This window comes from Mesoplodon mirus (genome assembly GCF_964341445.2).
Source record: "Mesoplodon mirus genome assembly, chromosome: 9".
NCBI lineage: Eukaryota > Metazoa > Chordata > Mammalia > Artiodactyla > Ziphiidae > Mesoplodon > Mesoplodon mirus.
This window is the reverse complement of record NC_138985.1, coordinates 80903667-80926991: the sequence shown is the minus strand read 5'-3', so window position 1 is coordinate 80926991 and position 23325 is coordinate 80903667. Positions and strand designations below refer to the sequence as shown.

The window sequence follows — 23325 nt, the reverse complement described above, 5'->3', positions numbered from 1 at the left end:
GTTAAAGACAAAGCTATGTGAATAATCTATTTAGGTTTAAAATTTTGAATTTTCTCTTTCCTCCAGATTGTCAATGGGCAGACCACATGGCATTTAGATGTGAACTGAGGTACAAATTATACACCAGTATTTTCTTCAGTTCATCAGCTGAGGTAAATATTTTTATTCTTCTATCCTTAAAAATGAAACTAATTTTTAAAAAGTGAAAAACACTTTAGCTAAAGTGGTAAAAATTTAGGCTAAGGTGAAACACAAAATATAAAGAAAATGTTTTGATTTGTCATGAGCATCTAAGATAAAGTTTTACCCTAGGTGGTCACCTCAAATATTTGATGACAAATTATATTAAATGAAAATGCTCTCTGATACTATTTTTCTTTTGTATATACTTCATAAACTACAAGAGACTAATGAGTCACCAGCCAGCAAATATTTGATGACAAATTATATTAAATGAAAATGCTCTCTGATACTATTTTTCTTTTGTATATACTTCATAAACTACAAGAGACTAATGAGTCACCAGCCAGTTTTTGTCAGAAGATTCAAAACATCCTGCATCTCTTCCCAAAAACTTCTTCCTTTGGGAATTGTAGTATTATGCAGTGTCTAGTGCTATGATTATAACTAGGAAATAATATTTTGAAATCCTTCTAAAATGAATGAAAAATTCTAGCACACTTTACATCATTACAAATGATAAAATAGTTTCTTAGATGGAAGGTTCGCAAAACTGTAAATCCACAATGTCAACTCCTACTGGTCATTTGAAAGATCACCGGTTAAATAAATACAAAGTGCCTCATACGTGTAAGCCTACTAAAGAGGGCACTGTAAAAGATAATGTCAAAATGTGGCCACTTTCTGCTAATGATCTAAAATCTGAGAGGGGTGATAAGAAATAGATACAGATATCAATAACTAAAAGATAGGCACCTTCTAATGGATCTCTTCTGCTTCACCTACTCAAGGACATCCTTGTCCTGCAGAATCTACCAACTTCTTCTCCTCTACTAGCTCATTACCAACAACACTCAACCAATACAGCCCATTTCTAAAAATATTCCCCTTTAGCTCACAGCCCTTTTACTATTCTCCTCTAGGAAAACTCCTTGAACAGAGTAGCCTAGGCTTGCAATCTTTAATTTTTCTCTTTTCATTCTCTCTAGAACCCACTTCAATCAGACTTTTGTCCCCATCACAACATCAAAAGTATGATGGTCACCAATGACCTTCACAGGACAATGTCAATGGTCATTTCTTATTCACCTTACTGGTCTTCTCAGTTGCCATTTGACACATGATCACTCCCTCCATCTTGAAATACATTCTTCATTTGGTTTCCAAGCAGCCCCCTCTTTATTGGTTCCTTCTCCATTGCTGACTACTCATCTCATTTTTTTCAGTTCCTCTTCATTTTCTGACACCTACACACTGGACTGGTCCATAGCTAAGTTCTTGGAATACTAATCAACTTTACTTCCTGGGCAGTAGTTCTCAACCCTGCATGTATATTAGAATCACATGGGGAACTTCTAAAGGATGCTGATGCCTTGGCCCCACTCCACTCCAAATGAATTAGATCCTCTGGGGTCTATACCCAGAGTGATATTGCACATTCTACTCCTTTTGCCCAGAAATTCTTACTCCAGGTACCCAGATGCTGGAATTGAGAACCAAAATCCTAGGGGATCTCATCCACTGAACACTCTGTACCCTGATGACTCACAAAACATCTCAGGATGCAGAGCTTTCCTCTCACCTCCAAACTCCTCTATCCAACCACTTATTTCACATCACCACTTGGAAAGACAATGGGCATCTCAAGTCCAACATGTTCAAACCAAACCCTGTTCTTCCCATCTCTGTTAATGGTAAATCCATACTTTCAACTGCTCAGGCCAAATAACCTGGAGTCATCCTTAATCCCTGTCTTTCTCTCACAGTGAAATATCATCCTTCAAGAGATCTTACACTGCCTTCAAAATACATCCGTATACAATATCTCACCACTTCCACCACTGCCCCCCGATCCAACCCCATCATCTCCCATCTGAATTACTGCAAGAGTCACCCAGCAGGCCCCCCTTCTTTGGCTACTGGGTACCTGGAGTCTACTCTCAGCACAAAAGGCAAGTGATACTTAAAAATGGTAAGTCAGGTCATGTCAGTCATCTGCTCAAACCCTGTCACTGGCTTCCCACCTCACTCAAATCAAAATCCTTACAGTGGCTCATTAGGTCCCCCATAATCTGCTCCTCACTTTACTGTTTACTTCTTAGAGATATTTGATTTTAGAATAAGACACCTGAAGGTATCCAGGGTCTTTTGTTACCTTCAAGAATAACACAAGCTCTAACAGGATTTTGTTACTACCTTAGAAACCTGAGGGAAAGAATCATAACTTGATGGATTTTCAAAGAAGCCCATGAACCAAATATAATCAGAATCACTCTCTAAGGGACTATCACAGTTAAATTAATTGGAATTTTGATTGTCTTAACCTTTTAAAGCCTTTGTTGGTGATAGTAATTCAGTGAAGAGTAGACCACATTAAAACACAAATTTACTTTCAAAACATTTTAAAATTAAGCTACTGGATTCTGCAGTAGTTTCCTTACTCATCTTTCCTACACTTTTCTTCTAACTCTTTAACTGTGTGTTTACTTGTTTATGTTCTATTTCCTGTCTTATTCTATACTGTGTGTCAAAGCTATGATTAAATTCAATCAAGGGCCTTAGCAATCTAAAGTATAAGAAGCTATCAACTTCCATCAACTTATGGTCCCAAACAGAAGTCAGGAATTTGGAACTCAGAATCATAAATGTCTGCCCTGTCAATGACTTCCATTCAAATGCAATTAATGTTCCTGGAATGAGGTACGAGTGGGGACTTGATAGGCTTTTTAATCATTTCTTCCTACCAATGTATTCCATAGAAGTTACTCAGAAAGCTTCTAAGATTAATCAACCGTACAACCCATAAAGAGTGGAGTTACCTAGGTTAACAATTCAGTAAATGCTTCTCTGGTTACTCAGGTCTCATGCTTTGATAATGGATGTGCATTTACATAATTCAGTATACTGAACTCTAGATCGAAACTCTAAAGAAATGACATGCTGGCATGTCAATAAGGGTATCATTATTACCTTCTTAAATCTTCAACCTTTCCCTCTCTCCTGGATCCTTTCCATCCAAATGTAAACACACACAAACCTTTCCCATCTTAAAACAAAACAACCCTCCGTGGACTCTGGCCTTTCTAGAGCTATTGTCATCAGTGTGTTTCATCCACAACCCCCATCATTCCGGCTTCTCCATAAAAATGGCTCTTAATTAGGCCACCTAATGACATCCACCTTGTTAAATACAACAGAATTATTTCAGTTCTCATCCCACTGAGGCTGTCAGCAATAACTGGTGCAATATTGGGTGCAGGCCTCTTCCTCGAGTTAAAACATTTCTTCTCTGGCCTCCATGACACCACCCTCTCCTTCTCTGAAGCTCCAGTGGTATATTTCCAAATGTTCTTGGATTGTATAGCATTATTTGAAATTGAACAGGTCTAAAACTCAACTCATGGTCAGTCTCAAACTATATTCAGCTATTCTTCATGATTTCCTAATTTCTATTCATTTTCCCAACTAGTTGAACAAGACAATGAATGGCAGTCCTGCTTAGAATGCATATCTGACTGCTGCTTCAGTTCTATTCAGCTTTAGTCCTGGGCCAGGACCCTTAAACTCAATCCTGAAACCCTAAAGAAAACCTTCACTGCCCACACCTGGCACAACTCTTGGGGTTGAAAACAAACTGTAATCTGAGTAATCCGGGACAAGCCTAGCTGCTGCACCTACCTGTTCCTGTTTCACCTAATAAAACATCACCTAAACTTACCATCACCAGATAAAGAAAAAATTAAAACCTGGATATATTAATAGGGTCATTAGATTTATTCAATTCTTCTTTCCACTTAGCCTATTATTCTGAAGCTGGGTTTCTAAATAGTCTCTTCACTCAGCTACCCCACACCCCAATGCTTCCTGGCCAATCTATCTGTATCTCCATTGTTTTATTTCCTCCCCACCCATCTCCTGAATGAATGCTAAACTAATTTAAATTCTTAGAGCAGTGGTCTAAGCGTGCCTACAAAACCAAAACACCAAAGGTGGAGTCCACATACAGTGGATAGCTGTGTCTATCTCTTCTTTAACATGGCCCACAAAGCTGTCAGTTATTAGAAAAGAAGCACTCCAAGATTTGAGGCATATTTTGAGGTGTTTCTATGTTTCAAATGTCAAATTTATATATATATATTTCAGAACCTTGTAAAATCTTTGCTTTTCATCAAATGCATGGATATGAGAATAATTTACTATATCATAAATTACAAAGTTAACCTATTTTCCTAAACTCAAAAGGAAGTGTTCTTAAATACTTAATTTTGGTCCTAAAGTAACACTTAGCACTTATAAATACTTTGATAGATAATTGTTTTAATTTTTTAAGGACAGCTGATTCAATATTTCAAGTAAATAAGAAGCAATGATTTATATGTGCAGAATGACATAGTCAACTTTGATCATGCCTGCTCTCCACACACACATTCAAACATCCTTCTCTTTGTATTACTGTTGTTCCAGTTAGCTTGCTGGCTGAGCAATGAAATTTATTAAAATCCTGTTTTCCAATGGACTGGCAAATATTGCATCGGAAAGCAGAATTCTAAACCTTTCTCCCACACAATTATTCTGACATGGAATGGAAGGCACTGTGCCTGAGAAAACAGAACAAAACAAAACACAACATCATCCAAGCAAATTAAGTATTTTGAGGGATGCAGCAATATATCTTGCCAAAGTTGAAGGAAATTTGTTTCTGGAATCTCAGATTATAATACTATGGTCACATCATGAAGTCCTATTATTATCATTCCACTAAAATACTAGTACTTCTACAAGAGAATTTTTTTATGGGGGAAAAGTGAATAAGATTTTATAATACTATTAAAACTAAGAATGAACCATTCAATTCCAAGTTTACCTTTCTAATTTTTTTTTTTTTTTTTTATGGTTTTAGGATTTGGGCATGTATAGTTGACTGAAAAACCATACGGAATAATGAGAAAACTTGATGGGGCTGGAAGACAGGAATTCTGAGTTCCAAGTCTGCCCTGCCTCAGCTGAGTTTCTTTTTTGCCTTTCTTTTAGCTCAAATATCTGCTCTCCCTTTTATCTCCCCTTATTATCTCCCTTAAGGCTTTCAACAATTCCTGAGGTTTCAACCATAATGTCTGTGAAATGTTAAAGAATAAGTATCTATGTTCTCCAATTTATGTTCCTTACCTGAAAAATGTTATGTTTCACCATTTATGTTAAGTCAGGCACTATGCTGTGTGCTCGAGGCTAAAAGATGAATAGAAGAGAATCTTTGCCTTCAATGAGATTACATTTTAGTGCGGAAGACAGAGAGTAAAAGAAACAAACTCCAGTATCATTTTGTATTTGGAGGATACTATGGGGACCCAAAAGAAGAGCAATTAGCCCAAAACTGGGGCATCAGGAGATGATGCTTGAGTTCTGAAAAAAATGTGTAGAGGTCAAGAAGGCAAAGTAAGTTATAAGAACATTCCAGGGTGAGGGAAGATAAGCAGCAAAGGCATTCAGCTGTGTCGTTAACCATGTGTGCAGGGAACTTCAAGCATGCAGAGAAGGCACAATTTCAAGTGCAAGGAGTTAAGTCAGGGTTTGCAGATGATGAGGAGAGAAGGGGAAATGGTGAGGTCAAGGAAGGAGGGGGAGGGATCTATCTGAATCACCTAGTGGGCTTTTCAAACTGTCCTGCTCAGTTGTGCTATATATCTCCTTTGAAGGCTGTGTGCCCCACCCAGACTGCCTCCCAGTCATGGCTGTACTCCTCCTACTGGTGACAGGATGCCTGTTCCTATGGTAGTGGCGAAATACGGCTACACTATGAATGCAAGGGGAAATACATGGAAAAGAAGAGGAACAGGAGTCTAAAAACAAGACTGAGAAAAGGTAAGAAGCCAAGAGACTAGTTTAAAGAAAGGGAAGCAGACAGAACGAGTAAAATGGGAGGACTGGGCTTAAGTCCATCCCTATAGGGCCAAAGCTTTCCTAAAGATCTTGTTAGCATCCCCAGCTCAACAAGTCTAAAACCAATTCATCATTTTATCTATGGTAATAGTTCATTACTAAAATACAAAAAGATTATAAAGGCAATCAAAGTACAGATGCTTAACATATAGCAGTATTCTGGGTTTACATAATTGCAACCATAGAATTTCTGCATCATGGAGAAAAAAGAAATACGTTTCGTGATATAAAATGATGTCCTTCAGAGAAGTTGTAAGTATGTGGCTACATAGTTTTGGAAGAACAGGGCATCCCAGGCTGCCTATGGACTGGTCCTTGCCAGTCTCATCTTTCTTACTTTGACTCCTCAGCAAAAAACTATTTCTGGTTCTCTGAACAAAATACATTATTTCACAAGCCCCCTTCAGCCTTGAATGCCTCTTTCAACTCCCTAAACTTGTGTTATCCTTCAGATCTCCATCCAGGCATTGCCCTGTCCAGAACGCTGACATTCCTGACCCTTCCTTCCCTGTGTGTTCCTTCATGATGATGATGATAACAGCAGCTACACTTAGAACAGAGCCTGGCCCGGATGAAGTATATGCTAACTCAACTGAATGCAACATCAACTCAACTCCTCTTCACAACCATCCTATGATACAGGTAACTAATTACATCCCCATTTTACAGATAAGACCCTGAGGCACAAAGAGATTAAGTAACCTACCCGAGGATACAACATGGACCACTGGTAAAGCCAATATTTGAACCCAAGAAGACTGGTTCTAGAGTCTGTGCTCTAATCACCAGGCTATGCTGCCTCTATGATTTAAAACGAGACTGTTCCTAGATATTGCCGTGTCTGCAATGCTCCTGACACTTTTGTTCAGCATTTATGTTCAATGAGCTGCTGGGATGGGATATGCAATTTCTCTATAAGTACTAAATCTATATTTTAAGATGAAGTATGTTAACTATCAAATATTCCTAAAAAGTATAAAAATCTCTTCCAAAAATATCTTCGTTGAAACTTAATTTTTACAAAAACATATAGCTATAACTGGCACACCTAAGATGTGTTAGGATTTACTATTCCTATAAGAAAAATCATCTCAGAGTCTAATGAAAACCCTTGGTAATTTGAATATTATGATACTAAATTATACTATAATTATTTCAAAGGTCAAGAATCTTAAACATTTAGTCTTAAAACTTTCTACCTGGGTGATGCAATCAGGAGATTGAAGTATGTATGAAAATGTTTAATTATATAAAACAAGTAGAAAACTACTAATTTAATAATCTTTAGATAAAATGTACAATATTTTCCCACATGGGTATTTTTTTCCTCTATTTCATAAAAGGAACTTCTTTAAAGAACATTTTTTTTAATGAATATGAGTACATATTTTAACTTTCCAGTGCTAGTTTCAAGGAAGTGGTTTGGAATAAAACATTGCATCATTTATTAACTCGTGCAAAACTCTATGAAGCTATAGTACTGAACACCACTGTAAATTTTTAAAAAATGGACTCAGACCCAATCCAGCCTCTTCAGAAATTTATGGTCTAGTAGGGAAGGAAAATGGACACAGAACACAGGTGTGAGACCTGTTTTTAAAATTTTAGAAGAATTTAAAGAAGGCCAATGTTTACTAATCAGAAGATCCCTGCCTGACCCACAGCTGCAATGATATCAACATCCCATGTGATGTTAGAATGGCCACTAAATTACCTTTTCCTCAGAGAACTTTAAGGCAAAATACCATAGTGGTTTCGAGCATAGACTATAGAGCCAGAATGATCTGGGTTTGAGTCTCCTTTCTATCATGTACTAATTTGACTTTGGTGGGTTCACTTAACCTTTCTGTGCCTCAGTTCTCTCATTTATAATTAAATAATTACATACAGTTCATAGAATTATAGTGCTATTAGGAGGATTAAATGAGTTCATGTGAGTGAAGTAGGTGGAACAGTACCTGGTATACAGAATGAACCTACATAACTAACACAACATTGTAAATCAACTATATTTCAATAAAAAGAAATAATTTTTTAAAATTTCTGCCACTGCCCTGTTCTATCAGCAGTTATTAGATTTCTACTTGCCCAGAATTCACATATTCTATACAGCAAGAGACCTGTTCCGAGAGTGAAGCAGCTTTGCTATAAAGAAAGCACCACAGAATCCTGGAATCGAACCTAACCTTTTAGATTTCTAATCCAAGGTATTTTCTAGAAAAAAGCAGCCCCAGACCCAAGTGCCCCCACTAGTTGGTGGCAGAGCGGAGGTCCTTTTCCTTTTAATTTGCCATCTACCAGTTCTGTGCTTTTTGTTTGTTTAAACTTTCCTTCAAAACTGAAAGTCAGAAGAAACAATAAAATTTGAAGGCACAACCTTAAACAGCAGCAAAAAGCAGGAAGATGTCTATCTTTGAGAAAATATGTAGCAGGACAATGGAATTTTCATCTAAATTCAACTAATCACAATAAAAGGAACCTACCATCAGGCTAAATTGTATATTGTAAGAGTGAAGTAAGTGGGTAGGACATTGTACAATATATTTAGACAACTCCATTGGCATTTCCTACTCCTCATACCCCCGATCCAATCTGGAACAGATTTTGTAATAAGAGAAGGATTAGAAGGGACTTCCCTTATCCACACCTTTGAAGTCAGCCCTAAGTATGTGTGGGGAAGAGGAGGATAGTAGAGAAAAAGCAAGGAAGAGGAGAGAGAGGGAGAGTAGAATTATATTTCATTTATATTACTTCATTTATATAACTACTGGTTTTCCTCTTCCTTCATATGTTACTTACAAAGCTGCATTCTTCCATTAGAAATCAATTCAGACATGGTATTAAAAATAAGTGAATAATAACAAATTTTATAAAAATTCCATAAGCTATTTCAAGTTGGATATGCAAATGTTACCATTATTTAAAATCAGTAACTATCAAATGGAAAATTAGAGGTTAGGGGCACAATAAGAAAAGTCAAATGTATAAAACAAGAAGATTTCAATTGCATTCAATTATTTCACCCAATCACTTAGAAGCAAAGATTCTCTATCAAAAATTGCATTGCCTTCCCAACTCCTTGGAGAGCCAGTTTAGTTAACAGCCTACCTATGCTTCAGAGATGACCATGCAGCTTACATGTCAAACTCATTTTAAAGTGTCAATCATGTCCCTTTCAATCTAATTAGTTTGGAAAGTAGTGTCACTGACCTGGAACTATGCAGACCATTTATTATCATATCATTTGATCAACCTAACACTTTACCTCAGTTGAGTTTGAGACACCTGTAGCCAAAATGTAATATCCTTTTTCCCACTCATTACTGGTAACTCTCAATACAATTTCCTATTTACAACTCAATTTCTCTCTCTATGAATAAGCATGGCCAACTTCACAGAAGCATCCTCCGAATTTCCCTTCTTTAAGATTTCATGATAATTAAAATAGAAAGGTAAGGGGAACAAGAAAAATATTTTATATTTTATCTATATGAATGTATATATATACACACACACAAACACAATACCTGAACCAGAAAAAATACATATATATATTTTTAAAAAAAGATTTGAGTTTTTGATGCCCACGAACTGCTGAAAGGAGGAAAGTGGTAGAGGAGAGGAACATGCATATATGCTGGGGGAAATCTGGGACCTTAAACTTGAGGGAAAGCTATTCTTTTTTTGACCTAACACCACCGCCATTTCTATAAAAGAAATCTGTAGGTTATAAACCCAACATCACCAGATGGATTTGTGTCATAATAAAGAAAAGCTTTTTCCAGCTTCATAGTATTTAATTAACAAGGTAATCACTAATTCCTGAGAGGTCAGAGAACGCAGCGTAGTGCCCCTAGGGAAGGAGCTAAAGGCCAGACCACAGTGAGCTTGGAATGAGGCAGGGCTGGGGGAGGGGAGCTGTCCAGGGCAGCACTGGTAGCTGGAAGATACTGGTGCATCAAGCAACAGAGATCACCTAGCCCACTCCCTGGCAAAAGCATGAAAATTACCAAATCTTTGCTTTAGTTTTGCATATTTAAAAACTGATTTGCAAGACAAAAATACAAGTGGGTATCTCCGAACCACAGCATAACATATTGAATCAGGGATGAAAAAAATACATACATTCATATGCCACCAAAACGTTGTATTTGTATTTTTAAAGGTGGTATTAAAAAAAGAAGTATAGCAGTCATATTTAAAGTAATGACTATTCACTCTAGAAGACAATCTAAAAGCAGGATGTCAGCTGCCAACGCTTCCGTTCCCGGCCTGTGCTTTCCTTTGGGGAAGCTGCATTTTACCAAAATTCCTGCTTGGAGGATAAGCAGGATTCTTCATTTATGTTTGCTTGATCAAATAATTCTTCGTGAATATGATTTTACATCTGGTCAAGTAAAATATGCATATATTTCACACTTACCTTCAGGTGAAGAGCCTGTCTTTTGAGAAAAGACAGCATTTACTTTACTCTTCTTACTGATGTCACTGTTTACAGACAAGCTGGATTGAATTTTTCTATGCATTTTTTGAGAAACAGGTGCTGAAAGTCTTCGATTCTCTGCAGATACATGTTTGGCCCCGTGGTGGATTCCATTTCCATTGCTCAGACTTGGGTGGCCGTTCTTTATCTTGCTTATTTCCTCCTCACTTTCCTGTGCTGCAGTTTGAAGCTGAGGCAAGCGCTGAGGTTGGGCTAAGTGAAAAAAACAGGCAAAGTTTATCCAGTTAAAAAAATGAATATTTGAAAATAATCAAAATAGACTCAGTAACAGACTTTCTTGGATTTTACCCATGATCCTAAAAGTGAAGAGGGGAAAAAAACAAAAGGAAACCATGAATAAACATGAACATAGAGAAAGCATAATTACTAAAAGGGAAAATGGGAAGGAGGTCATCGGGGTGACTTTCCACAAGGGATATAAAAAGAGGAGAAAAAAAGGTATTTTTTTCTTAAAAAAATTTAAGTTGCAAATCTGAAAACCGTTAATTCAAAACTCATTCAACAGCTAATGTGGATTGTTTTCTAAGTCCCAGGTCCTTTTTTAGGTGCCATAGACAAGCAGTATGATAGCAATATCCCTGAAAATGATAAACTGCTCAATTACCTTTTGAGATAAGAGGCAAGGAACTATGAGGTCAGGTATCAAAGCTGGATAAGAGAACGAGATAGTTGTTTTTCTTTTTAATTCCACTTTAAATTCTGAAGAAGAAAACCTTTTCCATATTCTTTAATTTGATTTTAAAATAAACCATTTGTGGAAAGATAGGAATAGAAAAGAACTTCCTTAATCTGGCAAAACGCATCTATCAAAATTAAAAGTCAACACTGGAGAAGTGCTCCTGTTTGGTCAGGACCAAGAAAAGAATGCCCACCTTTACCCTCTTATGCAACATTACACTGGCAAAAACAATAAACACCAAAAAGAAAAAAAACAGGGGTGAGTCCTGGAAAGGAAGAAACAAAATTTCTGAGATGGGTACATAATTGAATATTCCAGGGGAAATCTGAGACTATACATTCTGAAAAACTAAGAATTTAGCAAGACTTATACACGATGAACCATATTCAAATCAACCAAATTCTACAAGCCAACAGTAAGCAACTAGCAAATATGCAAGAAAAATTGAACTCTTCATAGCAACAAAAAAAGAAAAACAAGCCAACAAACAAAAAACCCTATAAGTATCTAGGAATTAAGCTAGAAAAAAGGCGGCAGAGATTTTGTGGCAAAAATTACAAATTATTACTGAAAGACATAAAAGAAAACCCTAATAAATTGAGAGAGTATAAATATGTTAATATGTTAATTCTGATAATATGTTAATTCTCCCCAATTTATTTAATGTAATTCCCATAAAATTTCCAAAAGGCTTATTTGTGGAACTTGATGAGCTGATCCCAAAATTTATAAGTAAGAGTACAGAATCACTAAGGAAATTTTAAGGAAGAAAAAGACAAATGTGGGACTTGACTTACCAGATATAAAGTCTTATTTTAAAACTACAGTAACTAAGACAGTATGGTGGTGGCCCAGGCATAGACATAAACCAATGGAACAGCAGAGGAAGTCCCCAAAATGTATATGTATGCACATGCAAATGCATGTATCTCTCATACAAAGAAATTTCAGATGTATTAAATGTCTATATATGAAGAGCTTAAAAGAAAATTATAAAAGAATATTTTATTAGCATAACACTAAAAAGGGCAAACTACTTTGATTCTTTGGACAACAAATCACAAAACAAGCGGGCGACTAGTGATCATCTGCCCAGCAGTTCTGAATACCCTCATAGCTTTTGATAACATCCTCCATCTCTTCCCTACATTCCTCTTGAATTAGAGGACACATAATTGACTTACATTCTACCAAGGAGAAGTATGCAGAAGTGCAGAAGGTTCAGAAGTACCAATGCAAGATGGCAGCCACACCTGGGTCGTGGAGCCTCTCGCACAGACAGCAAAGAAGGCATTTGTTGGTCTTGGCAGTGGGTGCAGTGTCTGGTGTCCACTTCCTAGCAGACCAGTGGGCCTAGGGTGCAGCATTAGTGGGGTTTTCATTAGGGAAGCCCCATTGAATGGATGGGCATGATCCTTGGCTGTGTAACTCTTGGGAGAATCTATTGCTACTAATACATTTATTTTCTATAAATTAGCTAAAATGGATTCTGGTCTTTGCAGCTAAGAGCCCTGATCTCAACCCAAAATGTTATCTGTTTACATTGGTTAAGTAATGAGGTTCTTAAAATAAACATTTACCTTGCTTGTGTAGCTCCTAAGCAGAGTTACCAATCATAGCATTTCATCAAAACAACAGCAACAACAAAAACCGTTCGGTGTGAAATTTTACTATTATATAATTTCCTGAAATTTTAAAATCTGAAGCTGCTGTATTAGTCTTTTCTGTTTATGATTATGAACAGTTAGGAAATGTAAATTAAATCTGAATAGTAAGAGGTCTTTGACTTAGAAAAAGTATTGCATGCAAAACTGTAACAGTTATACATGGCACTGATAAGTCTAAAATGGACTAATTACCTGTCATCTGGGGACTACCTAAGACTTGGTATATATTTTTGACAAACAAGACAGCTTGCATTTGAGTGACTCTTTAGCACATATTGTTTACTTCCATTCTTGTTCACATATTCTATGTCTCTTAAGGAAAAACATCTTAACATACCAGAATATTTTACTCATGAATGTGCATATTCTAAGAAAAAAAGTTTGTTTTTTTTCTGCTTAATGAAAGCATCCTTTCATACCAAGTCTATTAACAATAATACCCAATTTATAAAACTAATATATGAACTCCTCTTAGAGTTATTCAGTTTTTTAGTGATAAGGAGAATAGTTTTCTAAACATTTATTATTTGGGAATAACACAAAGTAACAGCTATAAAATTTATCAAAATGTTCTGTTTTTCTCCTAACTTCTGGTGAAAAGAAAAAAAGAAGGCTACTTCTCTGTTTACTAGCTATATATGCCCTTCTCAAAACTGAAATCAACAATCAAGGCTTGTGCCGGAGATCTATTTCTTATGGGTGTGCAATCATTTGATCCAGAGATTAATTTGCTGCTCCTGTAACTTCTTGTATCAACTAGAATGACATCCTAATGACTGCTATTGAACATAAAGCTAGTTATGCATATGTATTTCACGGGATGCCAAAGAAGACAGTTAAACCTAATTTGGTGTTCTTTTCAGAGCTCCTTCCAATAATCCCACCAAATGAATGGAATGTTTTGGGCCACTTCTTCTCTGCAAAGAATAATTCAAGCAATCTGAGAGCTGGGTTAAGTTGAAATGTTACTGACCAATGCTGGGGAGACATCAATCAAAAAGGCCCTGTCATATTCCATAATCCAAGATCAATTTAAAATTATTATGTAATAAACATTCTCCATAAGTAAAAATAAAGGTGGCAAAAGACATCAGGTCTTGTCACCAAATTCTAAAACCGACAGGTCTGACCTTTTCCTACTATCAAAATTGACTTTTTGCAAATTACTGGGTATGGCCGGAGTGATATTCAAACATATCCTTAATGATTTATCTACATTTCAATCTTCAAAATGATATCTATTTCTGTTGGCAGATAAATGATAGTACATTCATTTTTGTTTCACTGCCACCTAATTATTTTTAGTGTAGTTTGTATTATGGGTCAAGTAACCAAGTATTATCTCTTCACTCCAGTTTCTTAACATTATGATTTTGTCAGATGCATGCAATATATGAGTCAAATCAAAACTGGATAAACCCTAGATATATGAATTATCTTAAAAGACATTTAACTTCATTGATAATTTTTCATAGATGTGAATTAAATCTTACAGTAAAAGTACAACTAAAACCAAATCAGGAATGTGATTTTATTCTTGAATAAAGAACAGAAACATCTGACTGATTAAACCATAACTACTTGGCTTTAAACAGATTTCTTTTCCTTATTGTGTAAAAGTTGTGTATGGCTTAAAAAAAAAGCACACTAATATGGGAATGACACAATGCTTCTTAAAACACAAGTGATGCCTAGGGACCCTCACTCTCCTTTTAATGATCCACTGCTCTCATTCAGCTGTCTTTCTTTTTTCAAATCTTTACATATGTGACAGCTCTCAAAAGTAGACCATAGACCATCTGGCATTTTCAGAGGTGTAACTTGTGCAAATTCAGCTCTATTGGGAGTGCACTGCTATCTTCTGCCTGCGTTATAAAGGGACAATAGAATGTAGAACTTATGAGTTGTTTTGAATTATTCATTTTTTTGCCTGTATATTCAAGAAATTTTACAAACTCTGCATTTTGTACTACATAATCACATGCGTTAAAGGTACAAAGAAACTTTTTGACACCTCTTTTCTACAGAAGGCTGGCATTTTGTTTGATATGTGAACATTCAGCATCTGTTATATCATTCTAAACAGGATGGGTGCTTCTACAAAAGACCCCATTTTAAACTTACTCTATATGAGCAAAAAAATGTATTCTTGATATTCACTAACAAATGCAATACACATCAAAATTTCAAATACCAGTTATATGAACATTCAGCATCTCCAAACCTGGATAGCATTGGTCACCCGCTTACCATATGTGTAAAGAATTTTTTTATTTAAATCATTGTTCACACAATGCACCATGATTGTAATTTTAATATCCATGATGAATAGTTACAAATGTCTTAAGAAATACTGTGCTTTCTAGGTTCAAATGTTTTCAATCAGGAAGGAAACCAATAGAATTAGATCTAGTGATTTTCAATAATAATAAATATGGGAGTAATGAGTCAATAGCATGAACTTCTTTTGATAAATTTTTTTTAAAAAAAACTGGGTGATATTGGAGCTATTAATAACTATACTTGAAACTGCAGCTGCTGGAGTAGCAATATAAAGCAACATTCTGCTATAGTGTATAATCTATTAGAATGTGCAAATCATCTTCAGTCGCTGGTCTCTTTACACAAGTCAGATTTAATAAAATTACAAAAGAATTCTCATGCCATTTAGTCAGTTTAAATGGTTGTTGTACACATACAAAAAAAAAGTCTAAATTAAATGCTTAGGATTTAAAATTGTCAGTAACAAAATGAACAAAATAGAATATGGAGAACAGAATATGGACAGGGGAAATTGACTTGGTGTAAACCGAATTTACTCTTCCTAGGGATAGTTAAAAAGCTTTTATTGGGTACAAAGTACTATGCTACTCCACGGTCACTATGAGACAGACAGACAGACAGACACACACACACACACACACACACACGTAGACTTTATTTATACATATCTATAACAAAATAGTGTTTTAATATATATACATAAAATATGTATCTACATACAATAATAGCTTTAAAAGTTTCTTACTTCAATATGCACTAATATGAAAAAACTATACTACTTTATTGTTATCATGTAAATTTAGGCTAAAATCAACTAAAATAAATGTGCTATTAGACAACCAGGTATCAGCTTGATGCAAGCCTTTCTCAGTGTGCAGACCCTGGGTGGACCCAGCATCCTAACACACACTCTGGAAGCTCCTGGCACTTTCTATTTCTGTGTCCTTAGTTCCCCTCCAAGGGCCTTATGATTTTCCATCTTCATTTTATTTAATGTGTGTACTAACATATTGAGATATATTTTGGAACTGTAATTTTTTTAGAACCTTGATCATTTGAGAATCCCAATTAAATTCTGACTACATGACTGAGGGCTCACAGGATGGAGGGGATTGTCTTATGATGCTATCACAGTGGTTAGCATTTTTAACAGTAATTCCTTTTTAAGTATTGCAAAATAAATCACCAGAAGTCAGGGCTTAGATGTACTTCTTCCCAAAACAACAGAATACAACTTTTAGAAGTTTGGAGAATTGAGCACTTTTCTCCATTTCATAAAGAACATTTAGGAAGTACTTAAACATCTTTAAGTAGAGCCTGGAAGAGGGTGATTGCTAGCTGTTCACCAGATCCATCCTCCCCATTGTCCTGGGCATGGGGCTAACCCATTTCCCAGCCTCCCTTGCAGTTCAGTTCAGCCACGTGTCCATGTTCGCTCTGAAGGACTAAGAAATTATTCTTTCCACTTCTAGGCTGGGGCCTTAAGACTTGGCTGTGTCCTCCCTATACTATTTTTCTTGGGCACTTGGGCAACCCAGCTTTGACCACAGCTGAGGGAAATATCTTAAGGGATGTTGGAGAAACCGAACAGAAGGAATCTGCATGGCAGCAGGGAAGAGAGCCTCTCAGTGACCTGGAATGCTCATCTCATACTGTTACATAAGAAATAAACCTTGAGGTGAGCGCTGTGCTCTGGGCACCACAATCCTGAGGACACGGCCTCTCTGACACCTCTGGCCCAGGGGAATTGGCGGCATCTGCAGTGGGAGCGGCCATAGCCACCTCAGCTCCTCACTCGGGTCCTTCCCATCGCCTACACTGAGAGCCTGTCCCGGCCACGGGGACACCTCTTTTGTCCTCCCTTCCAGGTTCACAGGACCGACATACGGCCGTGGCAACTGAGGGCTGGACTTCAAGCAGCAGCAAGCTGGCTTGCTCTATGCCAACCTGCTTCTCCAGCTGTCTCTCAACAAAACCTGCTCCTACACCTGTAATTTGAAAAAGAGACCTTCAAGATGGCAGAGGAGTAAGATGTGGAGATCACTTTCCTCCCCACAAATACATCACAAATACATCTACATGTGGAACAACTCCTACAGAACACCTACTGAACACTGGCAGAAGACCTCAGACTTCCCAAAAGAGATATATTTTTTCCTTTTTCTCTTTTTGTAGTGTGTATGTGTATGCTTCTTTGTGTGATTTTGTCTGTATAGCTTTGCTTTTACCATTTGTCTTGGGTTCTGTCTGTCTGGTTTTTTTTGTTTGTTTGTTCTCTTTTTTGTATAGTTTTTAGCACTTGTTATCATTGGTGGATTTGTTTTTTGGTTTGGTTGTTTTCTTCTTTCTTTGTTTCTTTTTAATTTATTACTTTTTAATAACTTTATTTTATTTTTCTTTCTTTCTTTTTTTCTCTCTTTTCTTCTGCGCTGTGTGGCTGGCAGGGTCTTGGTGCTCTGGCTGGGTGTCAGGCCTGTGCCTCTGAGGTGGGAGAGCCGAGTTTAGGACACTGGTCCACCAGAGACCTCCTAGCTCCACGTAATATCAAATGGTGAAAGCTCTCCCAGAGATCTCCACCTCAATGCTAAGACCCAGCTACACTCAACGATGAGCAAGCTACAGTGCTGGACATCCTATGCCAAACAACTAGCAAGACAGGAACACAGCCCCACCCATTAGCAGAGAGGCTGCCTAAAATGATAATAAGGTCACAGACACCAAAAACATACCTCCGGAAGTGGTCCTGCCCATGAGAAAGACATGATCCAGCCTCATCCACCAGAACACAGTCACCAGTCCCCTCCATCAGGAAGGTAACAGAACCCACTGAACCAACCTTAGCCACTGCAGGCAGACACCAAAAACAATAGGAACTACGAACCTGTAGCCTTTGAAAAGGAGACCCCAAACAAAGTAAGTTAAGCAAAATGAGAAGACAGAGAAACACACAGCAGATGAAGGAGCAAGGTAAAAACCCACCAGACATAACAAATGAGGAGGAAATAAGCAGTCTACTTGAAACAGAATTCAGAGTAATGATAGTAAAGATGATCCAAAATCTTGGAAATAGAATGGAGAAAATACAAGAAACATTTAACAAGGACCTAGAAGAAAAGAGCAAACAAACGATGAAAAACATAATGAATGAAGTTAAAAATTCTCTACAAGGAATCAATAGCAGAATAACTGAGGCAGAAAAATGGATAAGTGACCCAGAAGATAAAAGAGTGGAAGTAACTATAGCAGAGCAGAATAAAGAAAAGAAAATGAAAAGAATTGAGGAGAGTCTCAGAGACCTCTAGGACAACAGTGAACACACCAACATTCCAATTATAGGGTCTCAAGAAGAAGAAGAGAAAAAGAAAGAGACTGAGAAAATATTTGAAGAGATTATAGTTGAAAACTTCCCTAATATGGGAAAGGAAATAGTAAATCAAGTCCAGGAAGCACAGAGAGTCCCATACAGGATAAATCCAAGGAGAACACGCCAAGACACATATTAATCAAATTATCAAAAGATAAATACAAATAAAACATATTAAAAGCAGCAAGGGAAAAACAACAAATAACATGCAAGGGAATCCCCAGAAGGTTAACAGCTGATCTTTTAGCAGAAACTGCAAGCCAGAAGGGATTAGCAGGACATATTTAAAGTGATGAAAGGGAAAAATCTACAACCAAGATTAGTCTACCCAGCAAGGATCTGATTCAGGTTCAATGGAGAAATTAAAACCTTTACAGACAAGCAAAAGCTAAGAGAATTCAGCACCACAAAACCAGCTTTACAACAAATGCTAAAGGAACTTCTCTAGGCAGGAAACACAAGAGAAGGAAAAGACCTACAATAACAAACCCAAAACAATTAAGAAAATGGTAATAGGAACATACATATCGATAATTACCTTAAATATAAATGGATTGAATGATCCAAACAAAAGACACAGACTGGCTGAATGGATACAAAAACAAGACCCATATGTATGCTGTCTACAAAAGACACATTTCAGACCTAGGGACACATACAGACTGAAAGTGAGTGGATAGAAAAATATATTCCATGCAAATGGAAATCAAAAAAAGCTGGAGTAGGAATTCTCATATCAGAGAAAACAGACTTTAAAATAAAAACTATTACAAGAGATAAAGAAGGACACTACATAATGATCAATGGATCAGTCCAAGAAGAAGATATAACAATTGTAAATATTTATGCACCCAACATAAACATAGGAGCACCTCAATACATAAGGCAAATGCTAACAGCCATAAAAGGAGAAACTGACAGTAACACAATCATAGTAGGGAACTTTAACACCCCACTTTCACCAATGGAAAGATCACCAAATATGAAAATAAATAAGGAAACACAAGCTTTAAATGATACATTAAACAAGATGGACTTAATTGATACTTATAGGACATTCCATCCAAAACCAACAGAATACACTTTCTTATCAAGTGTTCATGGAACATTCTCCAGGATAGATCATATCTTGGATCACAAATCAAGCCTTGGTAAATTTAAGAAAATTGAAATAGTAGAAAGTATCTTTTCCAACCACAATGCTATGAGACTAGATATTAATTACCGGAAAAAGTCTGTAAAAAACTACAAACACATGGAGGCTAAACAATACACTACTAAATAACCAAGAGATCACTGAAGAAATCACAGAGGAAATCAAAAAACACCTAGAAACAAATGACAATGAAAACACAATGACGCAAAACCTATGGGATGCAGCAAAAGCAGTTCTAAGAGGGACGTTTATATCAATACAAGCCTACCTCAAGAAACAAAAAACATCTCAAATAAACAACCTAACCTTACACATAAAGCAATTAGAGAAAGAAGAACAAAAAACCCAAAGTTAGCAGAAGGAAAGAAATAATAAAGATCAGATCAGAAACAAATGAAAAGGAAATAAAGGAAACAATAGCAAAGATCAATAAAACTAAAAGCTGGTTCTTTGAGAAGATAAACAAAATTGATAAACCATTAGCCACACTCATCAAGAAAAAAAGGGAAAACACTAAAATCAACAGAATTAGAAATGAAAAAGGAGAAGTAACAACTGACACTGCAGAAATACAAAGGATCATGAGAGATTACTACAAGCAACTATATGCCAATACAATGCACAATCTGAAAGAAATGAACAAATTCTTAGGAAAGCACAACATTCCAAGACTGAAACAGGAAGAAATAGAAAATATGAACAGACCAATCATAAGCACTGAAATTGAACCTGTGATTAAAGATCTTCCAACAAACGAAAGCCCAGGACCAGATAGATTCACAGGCGAATTCTATAAAATATTTAGAGAAGAGCTAACACCTATCCTTCTCAGACTCTTCCAAAATACAGCAGCAGGAGGAACACTCCCAAACTCATTCCAAGAGGCCACCATCACCCTGATACCAAAACCAGACAAAGATGTCACAAAGAAAGAAAACTACAGGTCAATATCACTGATGAACATAGATGCAAAAATCCTCAACAAAATACTAGCAAACAGATTCCAACAGCACATTAAAAGGATCGTACACCATGAGCAAGTGGGGTTTATCCCAGGAATGCAAGGATTCTTCAATATACGCAAATCAATCAACATGATACAGCATATTACAAACTGAAGGAGAAAAACCATATGATCATCTTGATAGATGCAGAAAAAGCTTTTGACGAAATTCAACACCTATATATGATAAAAACCCTCCAGAAAGTAGGCATGGAGGGAACTTACCTCAACATAATAAAAGCCATATATGACAAACCCACAGCCAACATCGTTCTCAATGGGGAAAAACTGAAACCATTTCCTCTAAGATCAGGAACAAGACAAGGTTGTCCACTCTCAGCACTATTACTCAACATAGTTTTGGAAGTTTTAGCCACAGCAATCAGAGAAGGAAAAGAAATAAAAGGAATCCAAAGCAGAAAAGAAGAAGTAAAGCTGTCACTGTTTGCAGATGACATGATACTATACATAGAGAATCCTAAAGACGCTACCAGAAAACCACTAGAACTAATCAATGAATTTGGTAAAGTAGCAGGATACAAAATTAATGCACAGAAATCTCTAGCATTTCTATACACTAATGATGAAAAATCTGAAAGAGAAATTAAGGAAACACTCCCATTTACCATTGCAAAAAAAGAATAAAATACCTAGGATTAAACCTATCTAAGGAGACAAAAGACCTGTATGCAGATAAGTATAAGACACTGATGAAAGAAATTAAAAAGGATACAAACAGATGGAGAGATATACCATGTTCTTGGATTGGAAGAATCAACATTGTGAAAATGACTCTACTACCCAAAGCATTCTACAGATTCAATGCAATCCCTATCAAACTACCACTGGCATTTTTCACAGAACTAGAACAAAAAATTGCATAATTTGTATGGAAACACAAAAGACCCTGAATAGCCAAAGCAATCTTGAGAAAGAAAAACGGAGCTGGAGGAAACAGGCTCCTGGACTTCACACTATAATACAAAGCTACAGTAATCAATACAGTATGGTACAGGCACAAAAACAGAAATATGACCCAGCAATCCCACTACTGGGCATATACCCTGAGAAAACCATAATTCAAAAAGCGTCATCTACCAAAATTTTCATTGCAGCACTATTTACAATAGCCAGGAGATGGAAGCAACCTAGTGTCCATCATGAGATGAATGGATAAAGAAGATGTGGCACATATATACAACGGAATATTACTCAGCCATAAAATGAAATGAAATTAAGTTATTTGTAGTGAGGTGGATGGACCTAGAGTCTGTCATACAGAGTGAAGTAAGTCAGAAAGAGAAAGACAAATACCGTATGCTAACACATATTTATGAAATCTAAGAAAAAAAAATGTCATGAAGAACCTAGGGGTAAGATGGGAATAAAGACACAGACCTACTAGAGAATGGACTTGAGGATATGGGGAGGGGGAAGGGTAAGCTGTGACAAAGTGAGACAGTGGCATGGACATATATACACTACCAAACGTAAAACAGATAGCTAGTGGGAAGCAGCCGCATAGCACAGGGAGATCAGCTCGGTGCTTTGTGACCACCTAGAGGGGTGGGATAGGGAGGGAGACGCAAGAGGGAAGAGACATGGGAACATATGTATATGTATAACTGATTCAGTTTGTTATAAAGCAGAAACTAACACACCATTGTAAAGCAATTATACTCCAATAAAGATGTTTAAAAAAAAGAAAAAAAAAGAAATATAGTTCAATGGAACAGAATAGAAAGCCCAGAGATAAACCCACACACACATGGTCACCTTATTTTTGATAAAGGAGGCAAGAATATAAAATGGAGAAAAGACAACCTCTTCAGTAAGTGATGTTGGGAAAACTGGACAGCTACTTGTAAAAGGATGAAATTAGAACACTCCCTAACACCATACACAAAAATAAACTCAAAATGGATTAAAGACCTAAATGCAAGGTCAGACACTATAAAACTCTTCGAGGAACACATAGGCAGAACACTCTATGACATACATCACAGCAAGATCCTTTTGTACCCACCTCCTAGAGAAATGGAAATAAAAACAAAAATAAACAAATGGGACCTAATGAAACTTAAAAGCTTTTGCACAGCAAAGGAAAACATAAACAGGACGGAAAGACAACCCTCAGAATGGGAGAAAGTATTTGCAAATGAAGCAACTGACAAAGAATTAATCTCCAAAATTTACAAGCAGCTCATGCAGGTCAATATCAAAAAAACAAACAACCCAATCCAAAAATGGGCAGAAGGCCTAAATAGACATTTCTCCAAAGAAGATATACAGATTGCCAACAAACACATGAAAGAATGCTCAACATCACTAATCACTCAACTACAGTGAGGTATCACCTGACACCAGTCAGAATGGCCATCATCAAAAAATCCACCAACAATAAATGCTGGAGAGAGTGTGGAGAAAAGGGCACCCTCTTGCACTGTTGGTGGGAATGTAAATTGATACAGTCACTATGGAGAACATTATGGAGGTTCCTTAAAAAACTAAAAGTAGAACTACCATACGACCCAGAAATCCCACTACTGGGC

The 23325-nt window shown here is 36.6% G+C and overlaps 1 protein-coding gene across 3 annotated transcripts in view; it reads right to left on the bottom strand.

Moving 5' to 3' along the window:
- The window catches only part of MDFIC (MyoD family inhibitor domain containing), a 103485-nt gene that overhangs the window by 27023 nt on the left and 53137 nt on the right, over positions 1–23325 (bottom strand). For all 3 annotated transcript variants that reach the window (XM_082632182.1, XM_082632184.1, XM_082632183.1), the window contains exon 4: positions 10541–10813. In XM_082632182.1, the coding sequence (XP_082488308.1) occupies positions 10541–10813 (273 nt within the window). The remainder of the gene's footprint in view (positions 1–10540; positions 10814–23325) is intronic.